The sequence below is a fragment of the Xylaria bambusicola genome (genome assembly GCF_022495145.1).
Source record: "Xylaria bambusicola strain CBS 139988 unplaced genomic scaffold F5B22scaffold_11, whole genome shotgun sequence".
In the NCBI taxonomy this organism is placed as follows: domain Eukaryota; kingdom Fungi; phylum Ascomycota; class Sordariomycetes; order Xylariales; family Xylariaceae; genus Xylaria; species Xylaria bambusicola.
The window spans coordinates 8,428-34,014 of NW_025953564.1; the positions used below are offsets into that span (position 1 = coordinate 8,428).

The window sequence follows — 25,587 nt, forward strand, 5'->3', positions numbered from 1 at the left end:
AGCCCAGGGTGGTCACGTGATCTTGGCCTCCAGGGTAAGCTGCCTTAAATTCTGACTTAGAACAAGAATGCCCGGCTCATCTGACACTGACAACCACCCTCCAGGGTAGCCCTTCCAGGGTAACCCCCCTCAACCTTTATATGCACTTACTATCCCACGGATAAAGGGAATCTAATTACTCACTAACCCGTTACCCATATTGTTTATTCATTAATATACCTACCACTTCACTTCACTCCATTCCTCACTCATTATTGTATTAATTACTACTCCTCTATATTAACATTATGATATATTATTCTATAGTTACTTAAACATATTAATAAAATCTTACTTTAATTTCTAGCTACTATATCATATATCACGGTATAAGTGTTATAAGTATTATAATAACTATACGCTTTATTAACTATAACCTTTTTAATTAAATGCTTTAAAACATATAATAAATAATAATTAATATAATATATATTTCTATTATTAATACCGCTTTTAATAACGTTATTATAAGTAGTGCTAAACCCTTTAAGTATAATTATTTTAATAATTCTAATAATATTTTTTATTAATGCCTTTAAAGTGATTAAAGGTATAACTTGAATAGAAAATACTTATATTAATAAAATATAAATAAATGGAAGGGTAACTTGAATAGTAATATAAGCCATTATTTAAGCTCTGATAATAAGCATTATAAATATTATGTATATATATAACATCAAAGTCAAATGAAAGCGTTTTATTATCTTCCATTTACAATGAACCGCGTTACGTCTTTCATTATATAATATTAAACATTATTTTATCTTTACACACTCCACCATCCAAACTTAACCGATCAACGCTCACGGTACCTCGTTGAAAAGCTTAGAAACTCAGCTATTTGATGCTACTTTCTGGCTGATGATCCGCCGTGGTTCCGTGAAGATACTCCATATCTCTAACCTACTACAGGGTAATCTCTATAGGGTAAGCTGGGCGGCACGTGGGGGGCTATGAGCTGGCACATCTAATTCTATAATATAGTAAAGTATATATAGGGTAGCCTATTCCACGAGCCAGCATACCCGGGAAACGTTAAACCTTAGAGGTTCCAGATAAATCTCCCTCGTAGGCATTACCCTATAGAACCTACCCGGAAGACCATACACAATGTGAAGGTATAGGGTAGGCCCTCCCATACATACCTCCCTACCCTACAGAGCTTACCCTGTACTGCATCACCCGCTCAGTTACAGGGTAGCACTTGTCGCACTTCTATGCAAATCTTGCCCCCCTTAATATACCTTCCCCTACTGCTGTCTGTTCCCCGTAGAAAATTGTTGCCCCCTTAAGAGGGTATTAGCCAACGCGCGGAAAATCAACCCTGCTGCAGAACCTACCCTATACTTCTCTTTGGGGCCCTTCGAGCCTATAAGAGGTATTAACTACTCTCTAAAGCCGGCCCTACAGCAACTGTAAGACCAAGCTTTAGAAGGGTAGCTAGCCCCCTCTATATACCCGCCGACCAAGGGCTAGTTGTTGATACAGCTCAATGGTTTCCTGTACTTCCGAAAAAATAGTCCACGGCGCCTAACCCTGAGGAACATTACCCTAGAGCCTATCATCAGAAACCATCTCTAGGGTAAGCTCTCGCCCTTAGCAAAACCTTACCCACTGAGTCCCCTATACCTGTCAAAGGAAGTCGGGACGCATACAAGGTAAGCAGAAGTGTGTAGTATATTCAGGATAAAGAGAGAAGAACTAAGGACCTAAAGTCCTAGGGGAATCTAATGATACATATAGTCAGAGGCTTGAGTGTACCCTACCCTACCTATTCTAATAACATAAGAGCATTAAGACGCTTTATCTCTTACCGAGTTTACCATGCTCAAAGATCTATAGGCATTTCTTGCCTTGCATAATTTGAGTGTTCTGCTGTCCATCTATGCCGACATTCCGGTGAAAGAGATTGTGGTAGACATTTGCTGCCCCGGTATTATAATATGGGATAGAAAGATAAATGATTCTGTCTTAAGGTGAGCCTCCAAAGTGTTAAGATTATGCCTTAAAACCGATATTTAATAAGTAGCGATTAGAACTAACCTAAACTCTTTAAGGGTCAACAAACTTCTCGAGCAAAATTATTATGAGTTATACTTCCCATTTCATGAGTCATTCAGTGATCTAGTCATGTATGTTAGGAAGACTACTTAAGGAGGATGATGTTATTGCTGTAACTAATTATGTGTTATACTACGGTATCCCAAGGCCCCTGGAGTACATGTATCTCACATATATCACGTACCCTTCCCGTACACGCTTCGAAGGAGATTCTTCCCTTCTTCAAGCTTTAGTCTTGTTGAATACCTATATGTACTATGAGACTAAAAAGACTTATGATATTGTACCTAACCTTTGAGATTCAACCTATCCGTGACTGTCACGGAATTAAAGGAGGCCTAATCTCCGATATACAGCACGGACTAAGGTACAGTGTATTGTGACAGGGCTAGGAATAGGGGCATGAACATTACGGAAGAAAGAGTACGGCGGATGCTTCACTTTGACTTTTTCTCGTTGCTTTCACATATATAAGACATAGATCGCTCCGGCGCGAGCTAGACAGACGCAGACTTAGCAGACAGACCACGACGTACCTTAGAGAATATACATTGCCTTGCCTTCTACACTCATTGCTCAGAGCTTTTCACGTATTATTTTATAATCCCCATTAGGAGGGTGTAGGTTTGTTGGTTTGTTGTTGTTGCCCGTCAGCTGACCCCCAGGTCCCTTCACAGTATATAAGCTAGAAAAGGGAATAAGGGGTAGGATTTAGAAACTCTCCTCCTTGCGCAAAAACAGAATGCTTTCATGAAACTATAGTAGGGCAGTACTGTGACAGTGATAAAAGGGTGTTGCGGTTGGAGTGTCATGTATGAAAGGAAATATTTTCAGTGCGCACGGCTAATCCGTAGTCACGTGGTGATTGCGATAGACGTGGTATGGTGGCCACATGTCAGAAGGGCTGTATAAGGTATAAAGTAAGACTCAGTTGAAATAGTACAGTGTGAATAGTACTGTAGGTGAGGAATCATACTGTATATTGCATTAAGGAACTAACTCTCGGTACTATAGGTTAGGGTGGTACATCTGTTTATATAGTAGAGTGTGTGTGGGTCGAAGTACCAGCCACTAGGATTATCCATCCCTGCCTTCCTAATTCCAATAGACTCTCATTGTGGCACAAGGTCTAAAAGGTCAGAAATCTAAAGGCATTCGGACTTCTCTGACTATATACAATGTATCTTTTTGTTTCCCTGACACCTGTCTCGATCAGGTGTTCAGGGTATAGCTGTATTGATGCTATAGACGAAGATTCTAAGCTAAGGAAGAAAGGAAGGAAAGATGAAACTAGAATATAAGCGTATGTGGAGATATACGCGTATTAACGGCTGTTGTGGGTCACGTGACCTTATTGGTACGGGTCTTATATATCTCCACAGTGTCCCTCTATAGTATGTATAGTGTTCTGGTATAGTATATGTTTGACACGTTCGTCATACTTTCCCTTACTAAAACTAAGACACGGGCGCAGAATGGGTCGAGGAATTATTTGTGGCGTTTAGTTTTAGTTGCGATGCTATTTCGTACGGCAACGTTGTTGTTGGGGTGGTCGGCAGCGAATTCGTCGGCTGCTGCAGCTTTTATCCATTCGCTTAGCCGTTTGGGCAGTCCTGGTATGCTAGGCTATCTTTTATGGAACTTTTATATTTTAACTAGCGAGTTCTTAAAATTCTCTACCGGGTACCAGGTATCGTTAGGGTTGTAACCTTTTTAAGTAACGTAGTATTGTAGCGTTTTATTACGCCTTGTTACTTATAACCTAAACAGCTGCTTAACTTTCTACTCCGGTCCTCCTTTAATATCTTTAGGTTTTAGTGGCGGTTGGGTTTATTGGAGCAGTGGGTTTTCGTTCGCTTTATATAGTCGATCTGTGTAGAAAAGGTTAATTATCTTTATTGACTTTAGGAGGTCTAATATGTAGCTATATCCTTTTTCTTTAAGTATTTTAAAGGGTCCGACCTATTAGGAGTTTAATTGAGTAGTTGGGCTATTAGTTGCAAAGCCTTTCTTCTTTAAGAAGACCTTGTTTCCTATATGGAAGTCCACTGGGCGTTGCTTTTTATTTGCTTATACTTTTTATCTTTTCTACGTGGCCTTCGCTGCTTTGTAAGTTGCTTTCTGTACTTTGTAGGTCTGTTATACCAATTGTTGGGCTAGCCTTTCGGGTGCTGTTTTCTTAATGGTATTTGGTAAGGGTAGCGATAAAGGGTTCCTTACGTTAGTTCCTGTTAGGACCTTCAATGGTGCTATATCGATAGCTAAATGCTAAGAGGCGTTATATATAAAATTTAATATAGGTAGATAAAAGCTTTAATTATCTTAATACTTATTAATATAAAAGTATAATTATTAATTTAACTTTTAATTTATAAACTTTATAGCTTTTTACGTTTAGGGGTAAAGGGCACTCCTATATCGGTATTTAATATGGGTTAATTTATTAATCTTTACTAAAAAGCGTAAAATAAAGGGTCCTGCGTTATTTAAAATCTATACCTTTAAAAAACCTAGGAAACGGTAAGCATACTTATAGTATTAATATACTATATCCTTTATTATATTGTTTTTCTTATTAGGTATTATGATTAATAAGCGGTTAAATTTATTAATAAATGCTTATATATAATTATAGCCGTGCTTGTTTAAGGGTATATCCTTCTTATTAATTATAATATAGCGCCAAACAGTTATAGGGATTAGTAATAGGTATAATAATCCAGGTATCTTATTTTAAGGAATCTTATTCCGCTAATAATTATAATAATTACGAATGTATATTTAAACATCTTATTTTAATAAGAGCTAATAATAATCCTGTTTAATCATTTTAATGTATTTATTTTATCCGGGGTAAGCAGCAATTATTAAATAATAGGCTTCCTTAATTAAGGCTGTTCGGAAATAAACCTTTAGGTTAAAGGTCTGCTTTAAAATAATTAACCAATAGTCTTTACATCCTAAACCTTATTTTTCGTTTTTTCGTTAAATTAAGTCCACCAGGTCGGAACTATATAGTACTATTGCCTCCTCTTCCACAGCAACTACCGGCTTTCCTAAAGCTTTAAATAGGATCAGAGCTATATTATATTCTTTAACCTTACGGGCTTTAATGGTTAACAGATCGACTATCTTATAGAATAGCGCATTTACTATTACGTTCTCTTAGCTGGGCTAATATTAAAAGGTAATATCGAAGTTAAATAAAAAGTTTACCTATCTTATTTATTTTATAAAAAGGACTCTTTTAATAATAAAATATAATAGAGCTTAATAGTTAATAATTATAAAGAACTTTATACTTAATAGCTTTAAGTAATTATACTTTATAGTTTAAATTATAATTAATAGTTCTTTATCCTATATAGGATAAACTTGCTTAATTAATAATATAATCTTTAAAAAGTATCTTATAAGCTTTTAAATGCTATTTTCTTATTGCTACTAAATGGCCCCACCGGTAGCATTTTAGAAGGCGTCGATTTTAATTCTAATAGGTTAATTAAGCTAGAAGAAGGCTAACACTAATACTTCGTAGGCTAGCTTCTTTATTAATTCAAAAGCTCTTTATTATTTACCGCCTATTTTAAATAATATACCCTTTTTAAATAAACGGTTTAAAAGTTTAACTATATCGTTAATATAGTATATAAATATCCAAATAAAGTTATATAGCCCTAAAAACAAACGGATAGCTTAAATATTAGTTAAGTCTTTAAATTTCTAATTAATAATAATATCTATCTTTTTAAGGTTTATTTAGATACCTTATCCAGCTTTTAAGATTATACCTAAATAATCCATAAAGGTTACATTAAAGTAGGATTTTTTTATATCTCCCTAAAGCCTGGTATTATAAAGGCAATATATTACTTCCTTACATTGTTCCTAATGCTCTTTTTTATTATCCGTAAAAATTAAAACATTATTAGCATAAACGTTAATAAAAAGGTCGAATAATTTATATAGCTAAGAATTAATAAAGTTTTACTACCAGGCGGGGCCAATCTTTAATCCGAAGGGTAGAACTAACTATTAAAACACTCCTTATTAGGTCCGGAATGCTATTAAATATTAGGATTTTAAAGCTATCCTTAATCTATAAAAAGTTTTAATAATATTAAACTTAATATAACGTTTAACCCTTTAGCTATTATATATAATACTATTCAGATCTAATGTTAAAATAATATAGTCTTTTAGGTATTTATTTTTCCATTAATAATCAATACAAAACTGTCTTTTGGTTGAATTTAGTTTAAGGGTAAAGAGGATAAGGGAGGCATTTGCTTCTATATAGGGTTCGATAAAGCTATAGGTTAATAATTTATTTATTACTTCTTTTTTTAATGGCAAATATTAAATTAAAGTTTAATATTAAGGGGGGCTATCTAAGGGGTTATTAATAATAGTTTTAAGAATTATATCGTATCCTAATTATAATAAGGGTAACTTATTAACTTCCACTTTTAAAAAAAAACCCTTTTAAATAGGTTAGCTCCTTAAGGATTAAGTAATAAATTAGCTTAATATATTTAAGGTTTTCGTTTTATAGAAAAGGAATATACTTATTATTAAAGGTTTTTTAAGTCTTTTCTAATATTGTTATAGCTACCTTTAAAGCCACTTCAATAAATTCAATAGGTATTAGTTCATTTAAGAGCACCCTTTTTTTCTATTATTTCTATTTAGGGTTTAATTTAATCTTTTTAATAAATTGTTAAATAATCCTTTTATTTTAAGATCGCTTTATCTTTGGGTTCTCCGGTTGGATGTTTTTTCGAAAGCGTGCAGCTGGTTACTTTAAAATAATATATTCCCTTTCTAAAGCGGCATCCTTCCGGTCGGCATCCTATTGGACAGCAGGGTCGATTTATTAATCGTTAGGAGACTTTTGCATGATTTTAATTATAGGTAAGAACAAGGTAAAGGGGAATAAGTCTTTTAACTAATGTAATATTTAACGGGTATAGTTTAAGGTAACTTTATTTTTAGCTAGCTACTTTAAATCAATTATAATATTATATCCAATATTAATAACCTAAAAGGTTTAATCTTTAAACCTTTATCCGTTTACTTTTAAAGTAGTGGTAAAATGTTAATTAACTATACTAATAAGTTATTCTTAATAATTATTTAATTATTATAGTTGCTTTAAAGTAATTAACCTAGCTTTTAATTAACGGTTAATACAGCAAGCTAATTTATAATTAATTATTAAATATATTTAAGCTTTAATATTATATAATATAATAGCTTTTATTTTAAAATTATTTATTTATATTTAAACAGGGTATATAAATTAAATAATATTTCGATTACTTTTTATATAGGTTAAGAATAGTTTATAAATTATTAAAAAGTCTTTTAACAGTTTGGCTAATTTTCCGATTTAGATTTAATAAAAGAGAAGTTAGTAAACTTTTCTTCACTTTCCTTGTTTTATACTTAAACTACATTCCTACTTTTTCCGAGGTAATCTATAATGTGGTATCCTATTTTACTATAGCTAAAGTAAATATTGTTTTCCTAATAGGTTTTCTTCTCTTTCTTTAAAAGCTTTATCCCTTTAGGCTTTATTATAATGCTCCCCTTATTTACGTTCCTTTTATTATTAAAGTTACGATTAGCAACGTTAACGGCTTATCTTTTCTTTTAGCAATTATAATAGTAATTATAGTTATATATTACCTTTGCTACCTTATTGTAGAAGCGTTTATATAGCATTAATGGATTAATACTAACTTCGAATACCTTGGTTCCAAGGTTGAGGTTAATATATTTCTATAAGAATTAAAACCATTTAAACTTAAGCAACTTTGACTTTAATATTAGGTTATTAAATCGAAAAATAAATTAATAAATATTAAAACCCAGCTTAAAGTAAAACTTATCTAGGGTATTTCATACCTGGGTAGTTTAGTTCGGGTTATAATAAGCTATTTCTAATATTTATACCATTTTGGCTAAACTGCTATACGGTTGGGTAATGGAACGAAAGCAAATTTTAACCGCTTTTTCAGCATCCTTCTTTAAAAAGGATATAATATAACGCATCCAGCTCTTCTTAATATAATATATTATTACATCTTTTTTAAGTTTATTAGTTAACTTTTCTAATTAGTTATTAAATAAGTCTTTATCTCCTAAAAAGGTGCCTGGATTAGCTTTATAGGTTTTAGCCTTTTCTATATATTCTAGGTTTAGGCTAATAGGGTTGCCCACTGGGCTAATTATTTCGAAGATAGCCTATACTACTATGCTAATTAGCTTAAAGTTGATTCCGTTGAAGGTACTTTTAATTATGCTTTCTTATAGTACCGGGGTTAAGCTACCTTTTTCCATTTAGGCTTAAAAAGCGGTAATTTATTTTTATAGCTATTGGATTAGGATAGCTTAATTAATAATGTTTATTTTGTTTATTAATTGGGGTAATTTTATTAATCCTTCGTTTGAATTAAGGTCTAATGGTAGAAGCGTTATATTTTCCGGTTTGGGGTTTAAGAAGTTCTAAAAGCTATTTTTAGATTTAATGTTAATTTCTTCTTCCTTAATAAAAAGGATAGGGTTCTAGGTCGATTATTTATTAATTGCAGAAACGTTAAGTATAATATATAATAATAGTTGTTAAAATCGTTTTAAGTTATTTATTTTAATTAAGGTTTTCTTAATTCTAAGGGGTATAGGGTTTAATTCTATCGGTTGGGTTTATTATAAGGTTATATTCGTTTATTATTAAGTATAGAACATAATAATAAAGGGGGAAAGGTTTAATTTATAAATTATAAATAACAGCAATTAAATATAGGTAATATATTTATATAACGCTTATTAATAAAAAGGAAAAGCTTAAAATAATATTTTAATTAGGTATTTAGGGCATAGCTATATTAATACTATAGACGAAGATTTTAAGCTAAGGAAAAAAGGAAGGAAAAATAAAACTAGAATACAAGCGTGCGTGGAGATATACACGTACTAACGGCTATTGTAGGTCATGTGACCTTATTGGCACGGGTCTCGCATATCTCCACAATGTCCCTCCACAGTGCGCACAGTGTTCCGGCACAGTATATGTCTGACACGTTCGTCACAACACCGCCGCAACTCTATATGTGGGACCTGAGTTGAACCTGCCCGCCTGCCTGCCTTATTGTAGGCCTCCTCATGCAAGTGCCCTTCTCATGACTCTGGATCAGTCAATAAATTCAGGATTTCTTACCAAGGGTCACGTAGCCTGCCTATTGGTTAGTAGTGGCTCGTGTTGAAAGTGTAGGTGGTAAAGGAGTCACTTCATGTATACGGTACGGGTCAAGGGTCACGAAGGCACCGTTCATGTATATAAGACAGTCTTCCCACCTCACTCACATCAAGTAGTTCAGTTGAATGTAACCCTCATATACCTTCCATTTCAGTAGCTCGAAATATTCTATGACAATGACGTAATCATAATATGTACTCGATCATTCATTAAATACATACCTTGTAATCCTCAAAGGGGTGTATACCTAACCTATACATAGAGACCGGGGTTATCTCAACCCCTGGATACATCGTAATACCCTGTAGTACAAGTCGAGAACAAGTGGCGATGCACCTTCTCCAAGGACACACGTAATATGGCACCGTATCTGTGGCCACGCAAAGGTACTGGTAAGCAGTTAGGAGGTTGCACTTCTATACGGAATCGGTCATGTACCTACCCTTTCCAAAGGCCACAGATGTACAGATGTAAGCTGTTCGAAGAAATAGAGGTTCCAGAAGCAATCGCACTGGGTTAAGTGCATGGATATTCATCGATGTGCCTAGAAACCCGATGTGCTCGTGATATTTTGACGCTGTCCTTAATAAGTGATACTCATCTATTCACCGCTCAGATATAGTTGGATAACGACATGCAGATATCTTCTTGGCTGTAAGGTGAAAGACGATACTGCTTGAGCGAGTGTCAGCTATACTGCTTAAATCCTGTTAATCATCATAACATTTATACTACATATACCGATACCCTTGCTTTTTTTAACCTGCCGCAGTTCAATACAACTCGAGCCCAATAACCGGAAAGCCAGTACCTGAGACTGAACAAGATGGCTTTCATGGCCAATGCAAAGCCAGCTGGTAAGGTGATGCGTCGATTGTTCTGTATGAGAATCTTGCTGATCAGATATCTTGGTTGAGTAACTACAGCTAATGGCTCAGCTAATGATACCCTTACTCACCACCATGACAACAGCATCTGCTATAATGCTCCACTGCTCCATGGAACCACCAAGTTCGAGCCATCATCAGAAGTGAGGAACATTATGGTCACGGGGGGTGCCGGTTTCATGTGAGTTAAATCGTACGCTTGTTCTACTCGCTCAAAGTCAGAACCTCTCACATACATTCGTGCAGCGCAGGATGGCTTGTCCGTCATTTGACTATTACCTACCCACACGCCTACCATATCGTATCCTTCGACAGCCTGGAGTACTGCTCGTCATTGAACAACACCAGGATGCTCAACCATAAGAAGAACTTCACATTCTACCACGGAGATATTACAAACCCAAAAGAGGTCCTCGAATGCATGAAACGGTACAATATTGACACAGTCTTCCATTTTGCAGCCCAGTCACATGTGGACTTAAGCTTCGACAACTCGTATAATTTCACTTACACCAATGTGTATGGTATACATGTCATGCTTGAAAATGCCAAAAAGGTGAGAATCAAGCGGTTTATCCATATATCAACAGACGAAGTCTACGGCGAGGTGAACGATAGTGACGATGACCTATTGGAAACAAGCTTATTAGCACCGACCAACCCTTATGCTGCAAGTAAAGCTGCGGCTGAAATGTTGGTCCATTCATACGCCAAAAGCTTCAAGCTCCCAGTTATTGTTGTGCGGAGTAATAACGTATATGGACCGCATCAATTCCCCGAAAGTAAGCACATCCATATATCCCAATACAGGACTGCTTGTCAACACAGAAGCAGAAATTATCCCCAAATTCTCTCTGCTTTTGCAACGAGGCAGACCGATGGTCTTGCATGGCGATGAAAGCCACAAGAGACGTTATCTGTTCGCGGCAGACGCCGTTGATGCCTTTGATACCATCCTCCACAGAGGGGAGGTTGGTCAGGTGTACAACGTTGGCTCATACGACGAGATTTCAAATATAAAACTCTGCACCCTGCTTCTTGAAGCAATGCACATCCCTTTCAAGACCCAGGGTGAGCTTGACAAGTGGGTGACGCACACTCACGATAGACCATTTAACGATCAACGGTACGCAGTGGACGACTCAAAGCTTCGGCAGTTAGGATGGGTTCAAAAGACGTCGATTCAAAAAGGGTTAACGATCACACTAAACTGGTACAGCCAATTCGGCGAGAACTGGTGGGGCAATATCAGTAACATACTAAGTCCTTACCCGACTATTGACAGATCATGTGAGGAGACATAATCGTTGCGAACTAATGAAGGATAAGAGAATTAATTTGGATTGTTAGGTATGTAGATAGCTGTTCAGCTTTATTGAAGGAAATACAATGATTTTCATTCGGGTTATGTCAGTTGTGTGTTGGAGGCAGGGTGATGTTGCGGCGAGTCACAGCCTGTGACGAAAGTGTACTGTGTTGAGCACAGTACACACTGTGTAGATGGTACGGTATAGTGGGGAGAGAACGCATGGACCTCTATCGATAATATCACGTGACTCATAACGGGCATTTCTCTTATGTATATCCACACACGTGTCACGACGGGCGCAATGTATAGTGTCATCGGTGAATATTGGAAACACACTATTAATTATATGGTGACGAAGTAAAGGATGACGTGCCAGGTCATAACCTTCGTCAACTAGGCTATATACGCTACAGTAGGCTGAATAGGCTTCCGGAGGTCCGGAGGGCCGAAGGGCTAGGCTACTGACTAAGCTACTGAATAAAGCTACCACTCGTAGGAGCCATGACTACACGCCTATATTACCTATCCCCTTAACTTCCAGCTCAACTCCGTGACAGTTTTAATCGGGTCTTAAGTATCATTTAACTTTGCTAACAGATCTACATGTAAAAACTTAATGTGACGAACGTGTCAGACGTGTACTGTACCGGAACACTATACGCACTGTGGAGGGATACTGTACATATACACGAGACCCTGTATCGATAAGATTACGTGACCTACAACGGGTGTTCGCCCGCGTATATCTCTGCGCACGCCTGTATTCTAGTTTCACCTTTCCTTCCTTTCTTCTTTAGCTTAGAATCTTCGTCTATAGCCTCAATACAGCTATGCCCTGAACCTACGATCGTGACACTTAAAACCCCTTAGCTTTTGCCGATGATCTATCATTTAGTGTACCGATAGTTATTTTCGATACTAAAGCTACTATAGTACATATGTAATATGTCTTAATTGGCTATGTCGGATTTTAGTAGGTTGCGGAGTTGAGCTGGAAGTTAATGGGATACATGGCTCCCGGTCTCGCCCCAGGTTAATCACGCGACTTCGTTACATGACAGTATACTACGTATAAACCAAAGTTGCCCCACTAGACACTCGTTCTGAAAGACTAGTGATCAATTGACTACTCTGTTGAGCCCTCTACTACCCATTTGACTGTGACTAGTTTTCTATTCGCTCTGGGACACCCATTCCTAACAGTGCCTGAGTTTTAACACTCGATCAACACTATTTTTCAAAATATAATACACACAGATCCACCCTGCATTCTATTTTAATAAAGAGTAACGGTGTTTGGTGATGTAAACTTGAACCAATGAAACGATTTTACTAATTAATACACACGAGTCTCCGCGTCTAGCTTGTTTGACGCCCCAGTAAACTATCCTCATTATACCTTGGTCCCATATCGCACCGCCCATCATGGAGCCTCTCAACCGAAACTTTCAGAGTACGCCAGCCGAGCAGCAGCGTATGCTCCCTAAGGATGACTTTGACGCCCCTTTGCTACAACACTATAGGAGACGCTCGCGGGCGAACAGAATTGAGCCCCCCTTCCTATGGGTTGAGTACGGGACATTCGCCTTGCTCGGTATGGCGATGCTATGGTCTTGGTACGTATTATAGGCACACGCTTGCTTCGTGACCTATGCCATTAACAAAGGCTACGGTACAGGAACATGTTTCTGGCCGCATCGCCGTATTTTCAGGATCGCTTCCGGTCGAGCAAATGGGTCTCTGAAAACTCACAATCGGCCATCATAGCCGTCTCGACATTTACGAATCTAAGCGCTATGATTATTCTAACTAATACGCAGAGCACAGGAAACTATTCTTCTAGGGTCTACTCGGGACTATATGTCAATTTCTTTATATTCGCCCTCTTGACCGCATCTACAACAGTCTTCCGGGACGTCTCGCCGAGCCAGTACCTAAGCTTCATTCTGGCCATGGCTGTCAGTTCTTCCTGGGCTTCTTGCTTGATGCAAAACGGTGCCTTCGCTCTTGCGGCGAGCTTTGGTCGACCAGAGTATATTCAGGCTATTATGGCCGGCCAGGGTGTGGCGGGTGTACTTCCGGCCGCCGCTCAGATTTTCTCGGTTCTCGTAACGCCCTCAGGGGAAACAATCTCTGATGGAGCACAGTTTTTGACTTTCGATGCGGAGATTTCGGCCTTTATCTACTTCCTGACTGCCGTGGTCGTTTTTTGCCTCGTGCTGCTAGCCTTCGTCCTGCTGCAGAGGGAACACAGCCGGCGAGCCGGGCACCAAGCAGCATCTACAGCTGGCCAACCTGACGGTGAGACTTTCGCTCACAGGCTGATTGACCAGATAAATGTTCTTAAAAAGCTATATTGGTGCTCTGCCGCCATTTTTACATGCTTCGTCATCGCCATGTTCTTCCCTGTTCTGACACCCAAAGTTCTATCTGTGACACCGCCGTCTGAGGCGAACCCGCTTCTGACTCCCGCAACGTTCATTCCACTAGCTCTACTGTTCTGGAATCTGGGGGACCTTGTCGGAAGGGCGAGCGCACTGTCACTGCCGTTCCATGGCCCTCAGGCTCTGCTCTTCGCCCTGAGCGTTGCCAGGGTCCTGTTCCTGCCGCTGTACACGCTATGTAACATTCATGGCAGGGGCGCAATCATTCCCAGCGATCTATTCTACTTACTCCTTGTCCAGTTCCCATACGGACTGACAAACGGATGGCTTGCGAGTAATTGTATAATGACCGCCTGTGAGAGGGTCGACACAGACAAGAGAGAACTTGCTGGAGGGTTAATGGTCTTGTGTCTCATGTGTGGGCTCACAGTCGGGAGTCTTTTGAGTTTTACTGTGGCAGGGATTTGATCAGGGTGTGCAGTTTTGTATGAATGAACACGTATTTACAGGCATGTGGCTTGCATGTATAGGATTCTGACTATGAAGGTTTTTTTCACACGACTTCCGTTGGACAGGAACTAGAGAATCCAGGCAATTCTTTATCAATTTATGAGAGACTGATCTTGAGAATTGCGTAAATGGGGGTAGTGGTGGGTCTTTATATATTATTTTCTGTGTTTAGTAATTAAGTGTATGCTAGCCTCAGCCCACTGGTTTAGGACCCATCTCCAAGTTCCTCCCCCCTCGGAGCCAGCATTAAGCTATGCTCATAATCCCTCCTACTTCTCATTCTGGAGCGTAGCATGCTAGAGGAAATCAACAAGGAAACCGACCAAACGGCCGCTACGATGCCTAAGAGTAAAGTTATATTCGATACCGATCCAGGTATGACCCTCCCCTCTCAAAGCACGATGACAAGTCTAACGCCCACACAGGTGTCGATGATACGCTTGCTATGCTGCTAGCTTTGGCTGCCTCCCCCAAAGAAATGCAACTTGTCTTGATCTCGGTCACTTACGGGAACGTACCTCTCAAGAGCTGCCTGAAGAATGTTCTTTCTATATTCCATGTCCTGGACAAAGAGCTATCATGGCGCAAAGCTCAAGGCAAGCCTGAGGGGTTCGCCGCACTCAAGGCATACAAGCCTATCATTGCCGTGGGGGCCGAGCATAGTTTGGAAGAGGAATATCTGAGAGAGGATGGCTTCCGTAAGTTACACGTGCTGAGGTTCATGGTGAACAAGACGACTAACCCGACTACTGGAGATGGGGTGGATGGATTGCATGGTGTTCACGAGACCGTACGTAGGCAATGCACTCCTCGGAATGCCTTGGCTGATTTCGGATTCTAGCACCCCCACCTCAGCCCAGAGGAGACATGGTTATCGCTTTTCGAGGATGGAGTGCCCACTCCCCATGAAGCTCCCTCTTACTACAAGTACTTTACACCCTCGAAGGTGCCAGCACACAAGGAGATCCTCCGGGTCTTAGCGGAAGAGCCCGAGAACACCATCTCCATATGCGCTATAGGTCCCATGACCAACCTCGCCATGGCTGCTGCAGAGGATCCAGAGACTTTCTTGCGCGCCAAGGAGGTGTGCGTCATGGGCGGCGCAGTCGAGGTTCCCGGTAATATCACGCCTTTTGCGGAGTTCAACACGTATGCAGATGCTATTGCTACTGCCCGGGTCTTGGCCTTGACTTCGGCCTTACCGTCCTCGACGATGCCAGTCATCCCTCAGACCACACTCGCACCATACCCGGAGAAGCTGTCGAAACGTCTGAAGCTGAAATTATTCCCCTTGGACATCACAACACCCCATCTCTTGGGCAGAGGCTTCTTCTACGATACAATCGCTGTTGCTGGGACAGAGAGCCCACTTGCTATATGGATCACTCATATTGTTGGCAGTGTCTACAGACGTATGGAACGCATTCGAGGCAACATCCCGGAGCCCGCGCTCCCCTTGCACGATCCACTTGTCATCTGGTATTTGCTCAGTCACGAAGATACGGCTTGGCAGTTAGCCAGAAATGCCCCGGAAGACATCCGTGTGGAAACCTCGGGCCACTGGACTCATGGGATGCATGTCGTAGATAAGCGTGGACGCCCCCGAGCACAGGAGGCCACATCTGACACTATTATCGGCGGCACTGCGTCAGACGAGATTCCTGATGACGACACGGTATGGCTGAGTGAGAAGAGGGGTAACAGGGTCGATAGAGTAGTTGGCAGTCCCGGTTTCGAGAAGTTTGCTGGTGAGCTAATGCGCCGCATATTCACCTAAAGGTGTAGTAAGTCGCAAACGAACTTACCTAGCAGGATAGGTACACTAAGGTCGTATACTTCTTACGGTCTCGGGAAACAACCGTCCGTGATATTGGGTGTATAATCGCCTGTGCCTCTTACGTACAAAGTGATCTATCCTTGTTGAATGTGCAGATCCTAGGTTAGGAAAGCAAGTCTCAAGATGTGCAAAATTGGGCAAGTACCTAACTGCAACTTTTGCCGATCCCCTACAACAACGTGTCAGATTAATCGAGCCAGTCGCCAGTTAATTTAGGGTGCGTATTGTTGTTTAGTAGGGCGTTGTGTAGTACTTTATATGGTGGATCCCTGGCGTTGGAGCTAACCTAGCTCACGCCCAACGTGGGGTTATCCATTACATAGACCCCTACATGTCAACTAATCAATCCGGGGAAGTATCCAATGGTGTAGCATAGTCTAAAACGTCCTTATGAAGTACTCCGTACCTAGGTAGTAATGACAGGTGCTCGCCTCTAAGTACTTAAATAGAGATACCCACTACCGGTACATCTCCCATGCATCTAAAGTACACGATGTACTGGTACATTGTGGCGACTCCTATCGAGCTGTAGACGCTTTTAAGATTGCCACCGCAAGTCGAAATTCTATTACCTAAGGACAATGTTAAGTCGGCACTTTCCGGAGGATTGTAGAGATGTGGGCTAAATACATAGACAATGGGGGCAGATGTATTTAGAGTAAGCAAGCTAGAACCTATAGCCCACGCACTGTACGTTTTTTGGGATAAATACCTCTCTGCAGTTACTTAGCTTAGATCTTCTCATCCAGCACCAGAACTCCCACCAACCCAACCTTGTAATCATGACCGTTTCTCACAGCTCTCAACTTTTGATTTTGCACCCTGCAGTTGAAATCAGCTCTCCAACGATTAGCAGCCATAATACGATCGTATGATATGATCGTATGCCCTTGCCATTACAACCATCTCCATAAGTGTCATCGCAGGCAGTATCGTATCAGACATTCATTTTGACAACCTGACCTTGGGACCAGGTCGCACATCCGCTTCCAATACAACCCTCGTTTTCTCAGGTTAGGGATCTTGTAGGTATTCCTTCTATTCACTACCTTACATCTACACGCGTCGGTTGTTAACCACACTCGTGTCCCATCCTAAAACCATTCCACCATCTAACCTGATAATACTAATACTTCACTAAGTGACCATGATTGCCACCCAAATCTCCGATATCTCCGAACCTCCCGTGCCACACAGCTCTGTTTCGGCAGATCTGTCGGCCAACCAGGCTGGTGAATCTTTGGCGGTGCCGCTCAATGAGACCGGAACCCCCAGCACTCGGACCAAGCTGCGATTATACGGTATCCTAGCTTCGCTCTATGTGTGTTGTGTTCAATCATTCTGGCTTTGCGTAATACACTGTAGCTAACAAGCAACCCATCCTAGCTTGCCCTATTCTTAGCTGCGCTTGATACAACCGTTGTCGCGCAGTCGATTCCAACGATATGCAATGAGCTGCACTCAGCGGCGGGCTATGTATGGATTGGCGGAGCCTATCTACTCGCAAACGCCGCCACAGGCCCAATCTGGTCCAAATTCAGTGACATTTGGGGCCGCAAGCCGATCTTCTTGGCAGCTATCGCCTTGTTTATAGGTGCAAGCATCCTCGCAGCACTGAGCAAAGCTATCTTTGAGCTGCTCATAGCTCGAACGGTGCAGGGAGTAGCTGCTGGCGGCATGATTATACTATCGGTTACAATCATCTCCGACATCTTCAGCGTGCGTGAGCGATCATTTTACCTGGGTCTCACAGGCTTCGTGTGGGCTATAGCTGGATCCGCAGGACCACTAATCGGCGGTGCCTTCACAGAATTCGTGAGCTGGCGCTGGTGCTTCTGGATCAACCTCCCTATATGTGGTATCACCTTTGGCCTTGCGCTTCTATTATTAGACGTTAATAATCCGCGCACAAATCTCGTCGAAGGCCTCAAGGCTGTCGATTGGCTTGGGACTGTCCTCATTCTGGCTGTCACGATCCTGACCCTGGTTGGTTTGAACTTCGGCGGGTCAGCATTTCCCTGGAACAGCTCAACAGTCATTACCTTGATCGTGGTCGGGGGAGCAACGACCGGCCTTTTCCTCTTCGTCGAGCATCGCTTAGCCAAGTACCCTCTCATACCGCTAGGTGTGTTTAAAAGCATAAGCAATAACGCTACTTTCATCATAGTCTTTTCGCATGGAGCTGTTCTTGTCGGCACAGATTATTACATGCCCTTGTACCTTCAGAGCGTCCAGCAAGCATCACCCATTCGGAGTGGCGTATTGATGCTACCTTTGATTATAGTAACAGCTGTCGTCGAAATCCTGTCGGGCTGGGCCATTGAACGTACAGGACGCTATATCGAATTCCTCTGGGCCGGATCGATATTTATGACATTGGGCGCCGGGCTATTCATACTCCTAGGAGCTGACACAACCACAGCGATGGTAGTGGGATTAGAAATCATCAGTGCCCTCGGCCGCGCGATGCTTTTCCAAGCGCCAGTGGCGGCTATCCAAAGCGGCGTCAGCCAGGAAGATACTGCAGCAGCCACGGCCACTTTGTTGTTTCTTCGGAGTATTGGCATGTCACTGTCTATTGTAATTGGTGGTGTGGTATTTCAGAACAGCATGAACGCTCGCCACTCGACCCTTGTAATGGCCGGCCTTGACGAGTCCGTCCTGGAGGCTTTGTCGGGTAGTAATGCAGCGGCAAATGTATACATCACACGGACGATACAGGACACTTCGCAGCGACGAGTGATCATAGAGGCCTTCGCCTGGAGTGTGAAAAATATGTTCATCCTGTATACAGCCTTCTCGGCCACTACCGTGGTGGCCAGTGTCTTCGTCAAGCATAATAACTTGGCTACGGAACACAAAGAGACGAAGACTGGGTTGGGGCATTTGAAGATGTCAGAACGCTCTGAATAGTCATTTGAGTGAGAGCTAGGGCAAAATGTAGAAACGCACCAAAGAGTCACCACGACACGAGCTGGGCATCTGGTATATTTAATAGAAGTGTTTTTTACTTTTGCGCAAGCTAGCTTCTTTTCATCCTCTTTTACTCTTTCTCTTGAGTGGTCCACACTAACTACCAGGGGCAGAAATATTGTACTTTTACGTACTGCCTACATCTGCGTCTTCTATCAGGGCCTGGAGGACGGACAACACTACAACACTAGGTACTTGGGCACCTAAAGTTCTACAGTTCATTACAGCGTCAATAGCTAATCAAATTGCAGGTTGTGTGTTGAGAGCACCATGCAAAGGGATTCAAAAACATCCAGATTGACGAGTTTTTTTTTGACACGGAATAAATGACGCGGTTAATCCCGTGCAAGATTAACGACCTTGATATGGGATATTACCCATTTCTCCGCGATATTTTTTCTTTCTTTTAAACAGTCTACATAATGACATTCCTTATTGAATGGGATTGGTACGAATATTCGTACAGAGGAGTGGTAGGACGTATTATTCTCTCTATTCAATACCCTACAACTTCCGAAAGGAAGGAAATGAATGAAATTGTGGGCTACGTAGTAGCCCCTATATAGATCTTGTATGAGGTCCGTGCCCCCTGACCCTTCAGACCTAGGTCCGAAGTATACCCATCCCGTACAGCAGGCGTACGGATTCCGTACGCAATTGCAGCCAATCAACTATTCCAACATTCCTCCTTACTTCACTCCTTCGTTATTTAGAGCCGAATCAAGCCAGAAATTCATAATTACCACGGAAATTTCCTCTTCTTATGTACTATGGGCATTATTCCACATCTCACGAAACCAAGCTCTTGGTTTTTGATGGTCTTCTTCCTCTTCCTCTTGTTCACATTCATTTGACGCCCCTGTTCCGATCGGCTTGGAAAGTAGGTCGTCAGGGGCGCCGCTCTCTACCAGCATACCATTATCTAGAACGAGAATTAAATCAGCGTCCCTAATGGTGTCTAGTCTGTGAGCGATTATGATAATCGTATGGTGAGTGAACTCTTCGCGAATAATGCGCTGCATCAACTCATCCGTGCCTGCATCTACGTTACTCGTCGCCTCGTCGAGAAGTAATATGCGGGAGCGATCTTTCAGTAGCAGAGCGCGTGCGAGTCCGAGTAGCTGGGACTGACCGTGCGACAGAGGCCCGTTTTTGAATCGCGCGCTCAAGGGGTCAAGCTCAATTTCTGGCGGCGACTCTTCGGTAGCTCTGTGACCAACAATAGCGGGAGGTTTGAGAATATCCCATAGCTTGACTCTTTCGAGCGCTGCAACCATTTCTTCGTCGGATGCTATACCCGTGGGGTCCATATTGAGTCGGATACTACCATCTAGGACGAAGACATCCTGAGGAATCGTGATTATCCTTGCTCGTATCACCTCCCTGGGTAGTGCGCTGATGTCTTGGCCGTCGATGGTAATAGATCCTGAGTCTAGCTCGACCAGACGCAGCATGGAGAGCAACAGAGTAGATTTTCCGCTGCATGGATCATATTTTAGAATTATGTTCAGCTTGCAACTTGGTAATTGGAATGGATTCACCTTCCCGTTCGTCCGCAGATGCCTACGCGCTGACCGGACTCGATCTTCTGAGAGATGCCCTTCAGAACAGTGGTAGTAGCACTACTAACCGTCAACATAGTCCAGCACCAAGGAGTCATAGATAATAAGGAGATGCTACTTACTTGTATGAAGCGACAACATTGTCGAACTCTATCGTGCCTTTATCAGGCCATTCGACACCCGGTTCCAAACACTCGTTTTCCTTGGCCTCGGGGAGCACAGCCGCATCAAGCGATTTGATACGAGAGACTGCCCCAAGTGAAGTCTCTAGCTGCGTCCATGCCTGCAGAAGACGTACGAGAGTGCCGGATATGGATTGAATGATGAGAAGGGCAATCCCGATCTGCCCGCCTGAGGTAGTAGTCCTGAAAATGACGGCCAAACTGACGACAAGAACAGAGAGACCAGCTACTAGCAAATCGAGAACAAGCGTAAGCCATTGTTGAACAGAGAGCATCGTATAATGAGCCCTTTGAGATACATCGAGATTACTAATGTTCTGGTCCACAGACTGTAGTTGCCAGCCAAATGCACGGATGTGGGAAATACCCTCGAGCTGCATGAAAGTGAGTCAAGATTGATTTACTGAGTCTGAGGGTCAGCCTACCGTCTCCAGGAAATTCGTAAGAACCTGGGCCCTCAGCTCGATGTCTAAACATTGAACTTGCCGAGAAGTGTGCAAGTATAGCATCTGCAAAAAGTACAAAACAATGATTAGGAAAGGCGCCCCTATCCCAATGGAACTCTGCGTGATGAACAACAACACCAATTGGGAAAGTAGTTTGGAGAACTCTGTTGCAGTACATTAGCACCGCGATGACCTTAGTTTAGATATTGTTACTAATATCTTACTCCAAAATGTGTTCATTAAATTGAAAGGTAGATCATGGTCTACGTAGTTTATGTCTTCAGTAAATCTAGAGTGAAATAGTCAGATGAAGCCACCGTAATAATTCTTTGTTTTGCTAACCGATTCAGTGTTTCTCCGGTGTCTGTGACGGCAAAGTACGACAATGGCGCCCTGAAGGGTTTATTCAATATCTAGTGTGACAGTGTTTCAGGACTTTGTAGGGTACCTTACCTCATGACGATCGTTAGTAGTCGGTGGTGAAGAGCCTTTCCGGCTTTAGGGGCGATGAGAATGATGGTTGACCTGGAAGAAACGTTAGATTTCAAGCCATTTGCCCTTCTTTCGAAGAGTTTCGGGCCGAGAACTAACCATATCACAGACCCTGTGGCGGCAAATGACAAGAGTGAAGACAGAGCATACGCAGTCATGTAGTACCCGGTATGGGAGCCGCCGGCTTCCGACCACGCTCTCAGTATAGAGGGCGTCACTGCTAGTGCAATGCCATCTATGATGTTACAGCTCATAAACAAAATGAATACGGGTAAGCTGATAGACTTGAAGTAATATACTATCAGACTAGTTAGCAGAGAAGAAATAATCTTTGGAGAGTTATATATCGTACAGTAAACCGACAGACCGCCATTGTGCCCGGGTGCAGTTACATTAGGTTCGGAAGTATGCATCGCACGTGGCCGGAGAGAGTCTTCAAAGTACACCGCTTCCTCAGTTTGATTGGAACTCGGCTCCTCAATCCGGATCCGGCTGAGGTAGCCCCCGGAAGATCGGAGGTCATCCCATGTGCCCTGTGCCTCGATCTTGGAATCGACAAAGACAAGGATATTATCGGCCAAAGGTAGATGTTGGGCTTTTAAGGCACAAGTTAGACTGCCGTTGACGTACTAAGAATCCCCCCCAACCCCCCTTTAGAAGAATTTGCTTACCGGCGTGAGTGATAAGAATCACTGTTGTTTTCAGTTGGCGGAGAAGACCATCTGGGCCCAGCAACCTCTCGACTACATGAACTTCAGTTTTCGTATCTAATGCGCTCAATACATCATCTAAGATGATAATCTCCGGCCGAGAGTAGACAGCGCGTGCAAGAGCCTTCATGTACGTGTTCAGCGATTGATATTTAATTGGGATTAAGGGATGACTTCACATACCACTCTTTGTCTCTGGCCGCCAGACAGCATAACACCACGGCTACCAACAGCTGCAAAGTCGGCGCCACTGAGTTGCTTAATGTCCTCGTCTAAGCCGCATGCGCATATAACAATCTGGTACCATTCATCATCGATCTCCTTCTCGTCAGTAAGATCGCATACCATCGCTTTGATGCTAGCATTTATAAGCCACGGCTTCTGGGCACAATATGCAATGCGCTTTGACGAAACGGCAATAGATCCGCTATCTGGTGCAATGTCGCCCAGGATAGCCCTTGCTAACGTTGTCTTACCTGCTCCGATGGGTCCGAAGAACACATTCAGAGAACACCTTATTAGCTGCGCGCTTACTCCATCTAAGCAAACACTCACGCCTGGGGCTGGTCGTAGTACCAAATTTTCAACTATCACAGCTGGAGGCTCACCAATTGCCGATTGAGGGTTAAGAAGGGGCCAGGCAACACGCTGATTCCTGATTACCCCCGAGTCACGCGACATTGGTTCGAGCAAGACACGCCTGTCGTCCCGATATGGCTTGAGAAGGTATTTCTGAATCCTAGAAGCACAACCATAGACAGTTGCGAATTGAGGGAAGAGCGCAAGTATGATATTGGCAGGTGTCGTTACTAAAGTAACGGTTGCGATGGCCGTGAAAGCCGTCCCTGGGTCTAGAGATTTTTTGCCACGAAAATAAGTATCCGCAGCGTAGACTATCAGGGTAAAAACTGGGGCTAAGATCGAAATCCCGTTGACTATTGCGCTTTAGCTGTCACTTTCTCCCCGTGCCAGTGCTGAGCTATCTTACCACCCAGGTTGATGAACACGATAATCCAACGATACGTCAGCCCTGTGACCAAGTCTACCATTCTTGATTCTTGGACTTTCTCCATCACAATGTCTGCTAAACCCATCTACCCAGCGAGTAAGGAGGAGCTCATAAATGTAAAATCATTGAAGTTCACGTACCATCTTGATTTGCTTAATATAATCGATTGTAGATGTCGTTAATCCGATGCGGTTCTGCTTTGCTTCTTGCCAATCCGCCATCGATTGGCTGATTTTCCGTCCAGACCATCTAGCCGCCTGCGAAAGTACTAGATGTGCCATATTGAGCTCCATTCGCTTCACCATAAGCACAAGTTAAGACTTACAAACGACGACAGCGACTGGAGTAAAACACCACCAGCCCAGTTGAGTCCAAAGCATAGCTACACCAATCAATAACTCCACCAACTGTGCCCAGATTTCCTGGGAAAGCCAAGCCCATTTCTCGACGTTATCAGTGTCGTTACTCATATGCGTAACAGCTGCGGCTCCATCGTATACACCATCACGCATTGTCAGACAGCGCGCATGGATGAGCCCAATGATGGCACCACGAGTTTGCACCTTGATTCTGTTGTGGCTCTGGTAGTATACACAAAAGGATACCTAGAGCCTAATTAGCATCACTTTCGTAGAGGAGACTAATAGATACCTTACACCCATTCCCAAGTAGATAACAAGCGCGGCAATGATGAGGTAATGTCCTTCTTTCGGTTGTCCTTGCTCAGTCACATATGTAATTGTCTTATTAATGAAGACGGGCTGGGAGTAAGTGAATATCACCATCATTAACCGAGGGATAGCAGTTAGTAAGAGGCTCCCCCTAAAGAGCCTGAGCAATGCCCAGAGCAAGGTACCTCCGCCACTTGACCCATGGCTAGGATCTGGTTTAGCTAGAGTCCGCTAATCAGTCTTGTTCCAGACTGATATGTATGGTGCGTGCCTACCCGTCTTTTCCCATATCTCCTCCATTTTCACACGTAGGCTTCTTGATTGGAGCTTATCATCGAGTCCGGGCAAGTCCGAGTGATTCATGAGTTTCGTGTTGCCCAAAAAGATGAAGCCATTGACCCAAATTAAAAATGCTCGATCAAGGACACTACTTGTCTGTTCGACAGACAGGCCTCTGTATGGTTCTCTAAGATAACTCCGTTTACTTCTCAATTCAATGATCAGGAGAAGCAACTTGACACAGAACGCGGCGGTAAGTACATCCGTAATAATAATCTCACCATGATGAAAGAAGCTTGATGGTAATAGGAAGGCCCCTTCTATCAACGTAGATGACAGCAAGTATGATATGAGCAGAGTGGAAGGTTTAGTTGCTCTACCGTGCTCAAGGAAGGATAGGGGGCATAGTGCTAGGGCGGCCATTAGAGACACAACATGTTGAATGATTATCTCTTCACCTTGGCTCGCAATAGTCGAGCAGAAGACCAACGCGGTGATGTCTAAGACTATAAGAGCCATAGCAAGTAACTAAATAGCTATTAGCGGAGCTTTTCCCTCTTTGCTGACATGAAGGCACCTACAAGTTTAGCAGCTCCAACATAATTCTTGCGAACTTTAATCGGGGCTCTGTAAAGTTTACTAAGCCTGAAGGGAAGAAGAGTTAGCAGCACAACAGCCGGCATCAACCATAATGCAACTTGTGCTCGAGAATTATCTCCCAGGATGTCCCAAGCAGAATTGGATGATTTAGCCGGAACGGTAACGTTTGAAGTAGGAAACACCCAGTCATGGCGGTCCACCACCCAAAAGATAGATTTCGAATATTCCATCGCGGATTGAAACAGCCCATGAAATCTGGTGACAGCTGGATAGAATGACCTTCCACAAGCCGCTCGGCTATGGAACTATTTTAGGTGTGGACACAAATCGCCCTACCCGGTCAAGTATGGACATTTTACGAACCAACATTTC

General features: G+C 42.1%; 5 protein-coding genes across 5 annotated transcripts; 4 read left to right on the forward strand and 1 right to left on the reverse strand.

Annotated features, from left to right (window-relative positions):
- Positions 1-10,190: 10,190 nt before the first annotated feature.
- F5B22DRAFT_634966 (uncharacterized protein) lies at positions 10,191-11,555 on the forward strand (the record flags this gene model as incomplete). Its single annotated transcript, XM_047977065.1, has 4 exons — positions 10,191-10,221; positions 10,291-10,432; positions 10,498-11,033; positions 11,086-11,555. The coding sequence occupies 4 exons, from the start codon at positions 10,191-10,193 to the stop codon at positions 11,553-11,555; spliced, it is 1,179 nt and encodes a 392-aa protein (XP_047832694.1).
- Positions 11,556-12,768: 1,213 nt separating this feature from the next.
- Positions 12,769-14,655, forward strand: F5B22DRAFT_653635 (nucleoside transporter). Its single transcript, XM_047979734.1, has 2 exons — positions 12,769-13,176; positions 13,239-14,655. The coding sequence occupies exons 1-2, from the start codon at positions 12,986-12,988 to the stop codon at positions 14,410-14,412; spliced, it is 1,365 nt and encodes a 454-aa protein (XP_047832695.1). The 5' UTR covers positions 12,769-12,985; the 3' UTR covers positions 14,413-14,655.
- Positions 14,656-14,792: 137 nt separating this feature from the next.
- F5B22DRAFT_653639 (inosine-uridine preferring nucleoside hydrolase) lies at positions 14,793-16,492 on the forward strand (the record flags this gene model as incomplete). The annotated part of the gene is made up of 4 exons (XM_047979735.1): positions 14,793-14,807; positions 14,864-15,152; positions 15,210-15,244; positions 15,296-16,492. 4 exons carry the CDS (start codon positions 14,793-14,795, stop codon positions 16,229-16,231), a joined length of 1,275 nt encoding a protein of 424 aa, XP_047832696.1. The 3' UTR covers positions 16,232-16,492.
- Positions 16,493-17,047: 555 nt separating this feature from the next.
- F5B22DRAFT_47386 (major facilitator superfamily domain-containing protein) lies at positions 17,048-19,645 on the forward strand. Its single transcript, XM_047972179.1, has 4 exons — positions 17,048-17,320; positions 17,434-17,612; positions 17,678-19,455; positions 19,516-19,645. Exons 2-3 carry the CDS (start codon positions 17,439-17,441, stop codon positions 19,202-19,204), a joined length of 1,701 nt encoding a protein of 566 aa, XP_047832697.1. The 5' UTR covers positions 17,048-17,320; positions 17,434-17,438; the 3' UTR covers positions 19,205-19,455; positions 19,516-19,645.
- Positions 19,646-20,025: 380 nt separating this feature from the next.
- Positions 20,026-25,445, reverse strand: F5B22DRAFT_653641 (P-loop containing nucleoside triphosphate hydrolase protein; the record flags this gene model as incomplete). Its single annotated transcript, XM_047979736.1, has 17 exons — positions 20,026-20,743; positions 20,806-20,886; positions 20,949-21,382; positions 21,434-21,618; positions 21,679-21,743; positions 21,797-21,847; positions 21,908-21,979; positions 22,046-22,244; positions 22,299-22,541; positions 22,618-22,780; positions 22,840-23,591; positions 23,645-23,750; positions 23,806-23,933; positions 23,991-24,270; positions 24,322-24,557; positions 24,612-25,078; positions 25,183-25,445. 17 exons carry the CDS (start codon positions 25,443-25,445, stop codon positions 20,026-20,028), a joined length of 4,443 nt encoding a protein of 1,480 aa, XP_047832698.1.
- Between the last annotated feature and the right edge of the window lie 142 nt (positions 25,446-25,587).

Coding starts and splice junctions, on each gene's coding strand:
- F5B22DRAFT_653635 (XM_047979734.1), top strand. CDS start 12,986: ATGGAGCCTCTCAACCGAAACTTTCAGAGTACGCCAGCCGAGCAGCAG. Junction 13,177..13,238: donor ATGGCGATGCTATGGTCTTG/GTACGTATTATA, acceptor GCTACGGTACAG/GAACATGTTTCTGGCCGCAT.
- F5B22DRAFT_47386 (XM_047972179.1), top strand. CDS start 17,439: ATGATTGCCACCCAAATCTCCGATATCTCCGAACCTCCCGTGCCACAC. Junction 17,613..17,677: donor GTATCCTAGCTTCGCTCTAT/GTGTGTTGTGTT, acceptor AACCCATCCTAG/CTTGCCCTATTCTTAGCTGC.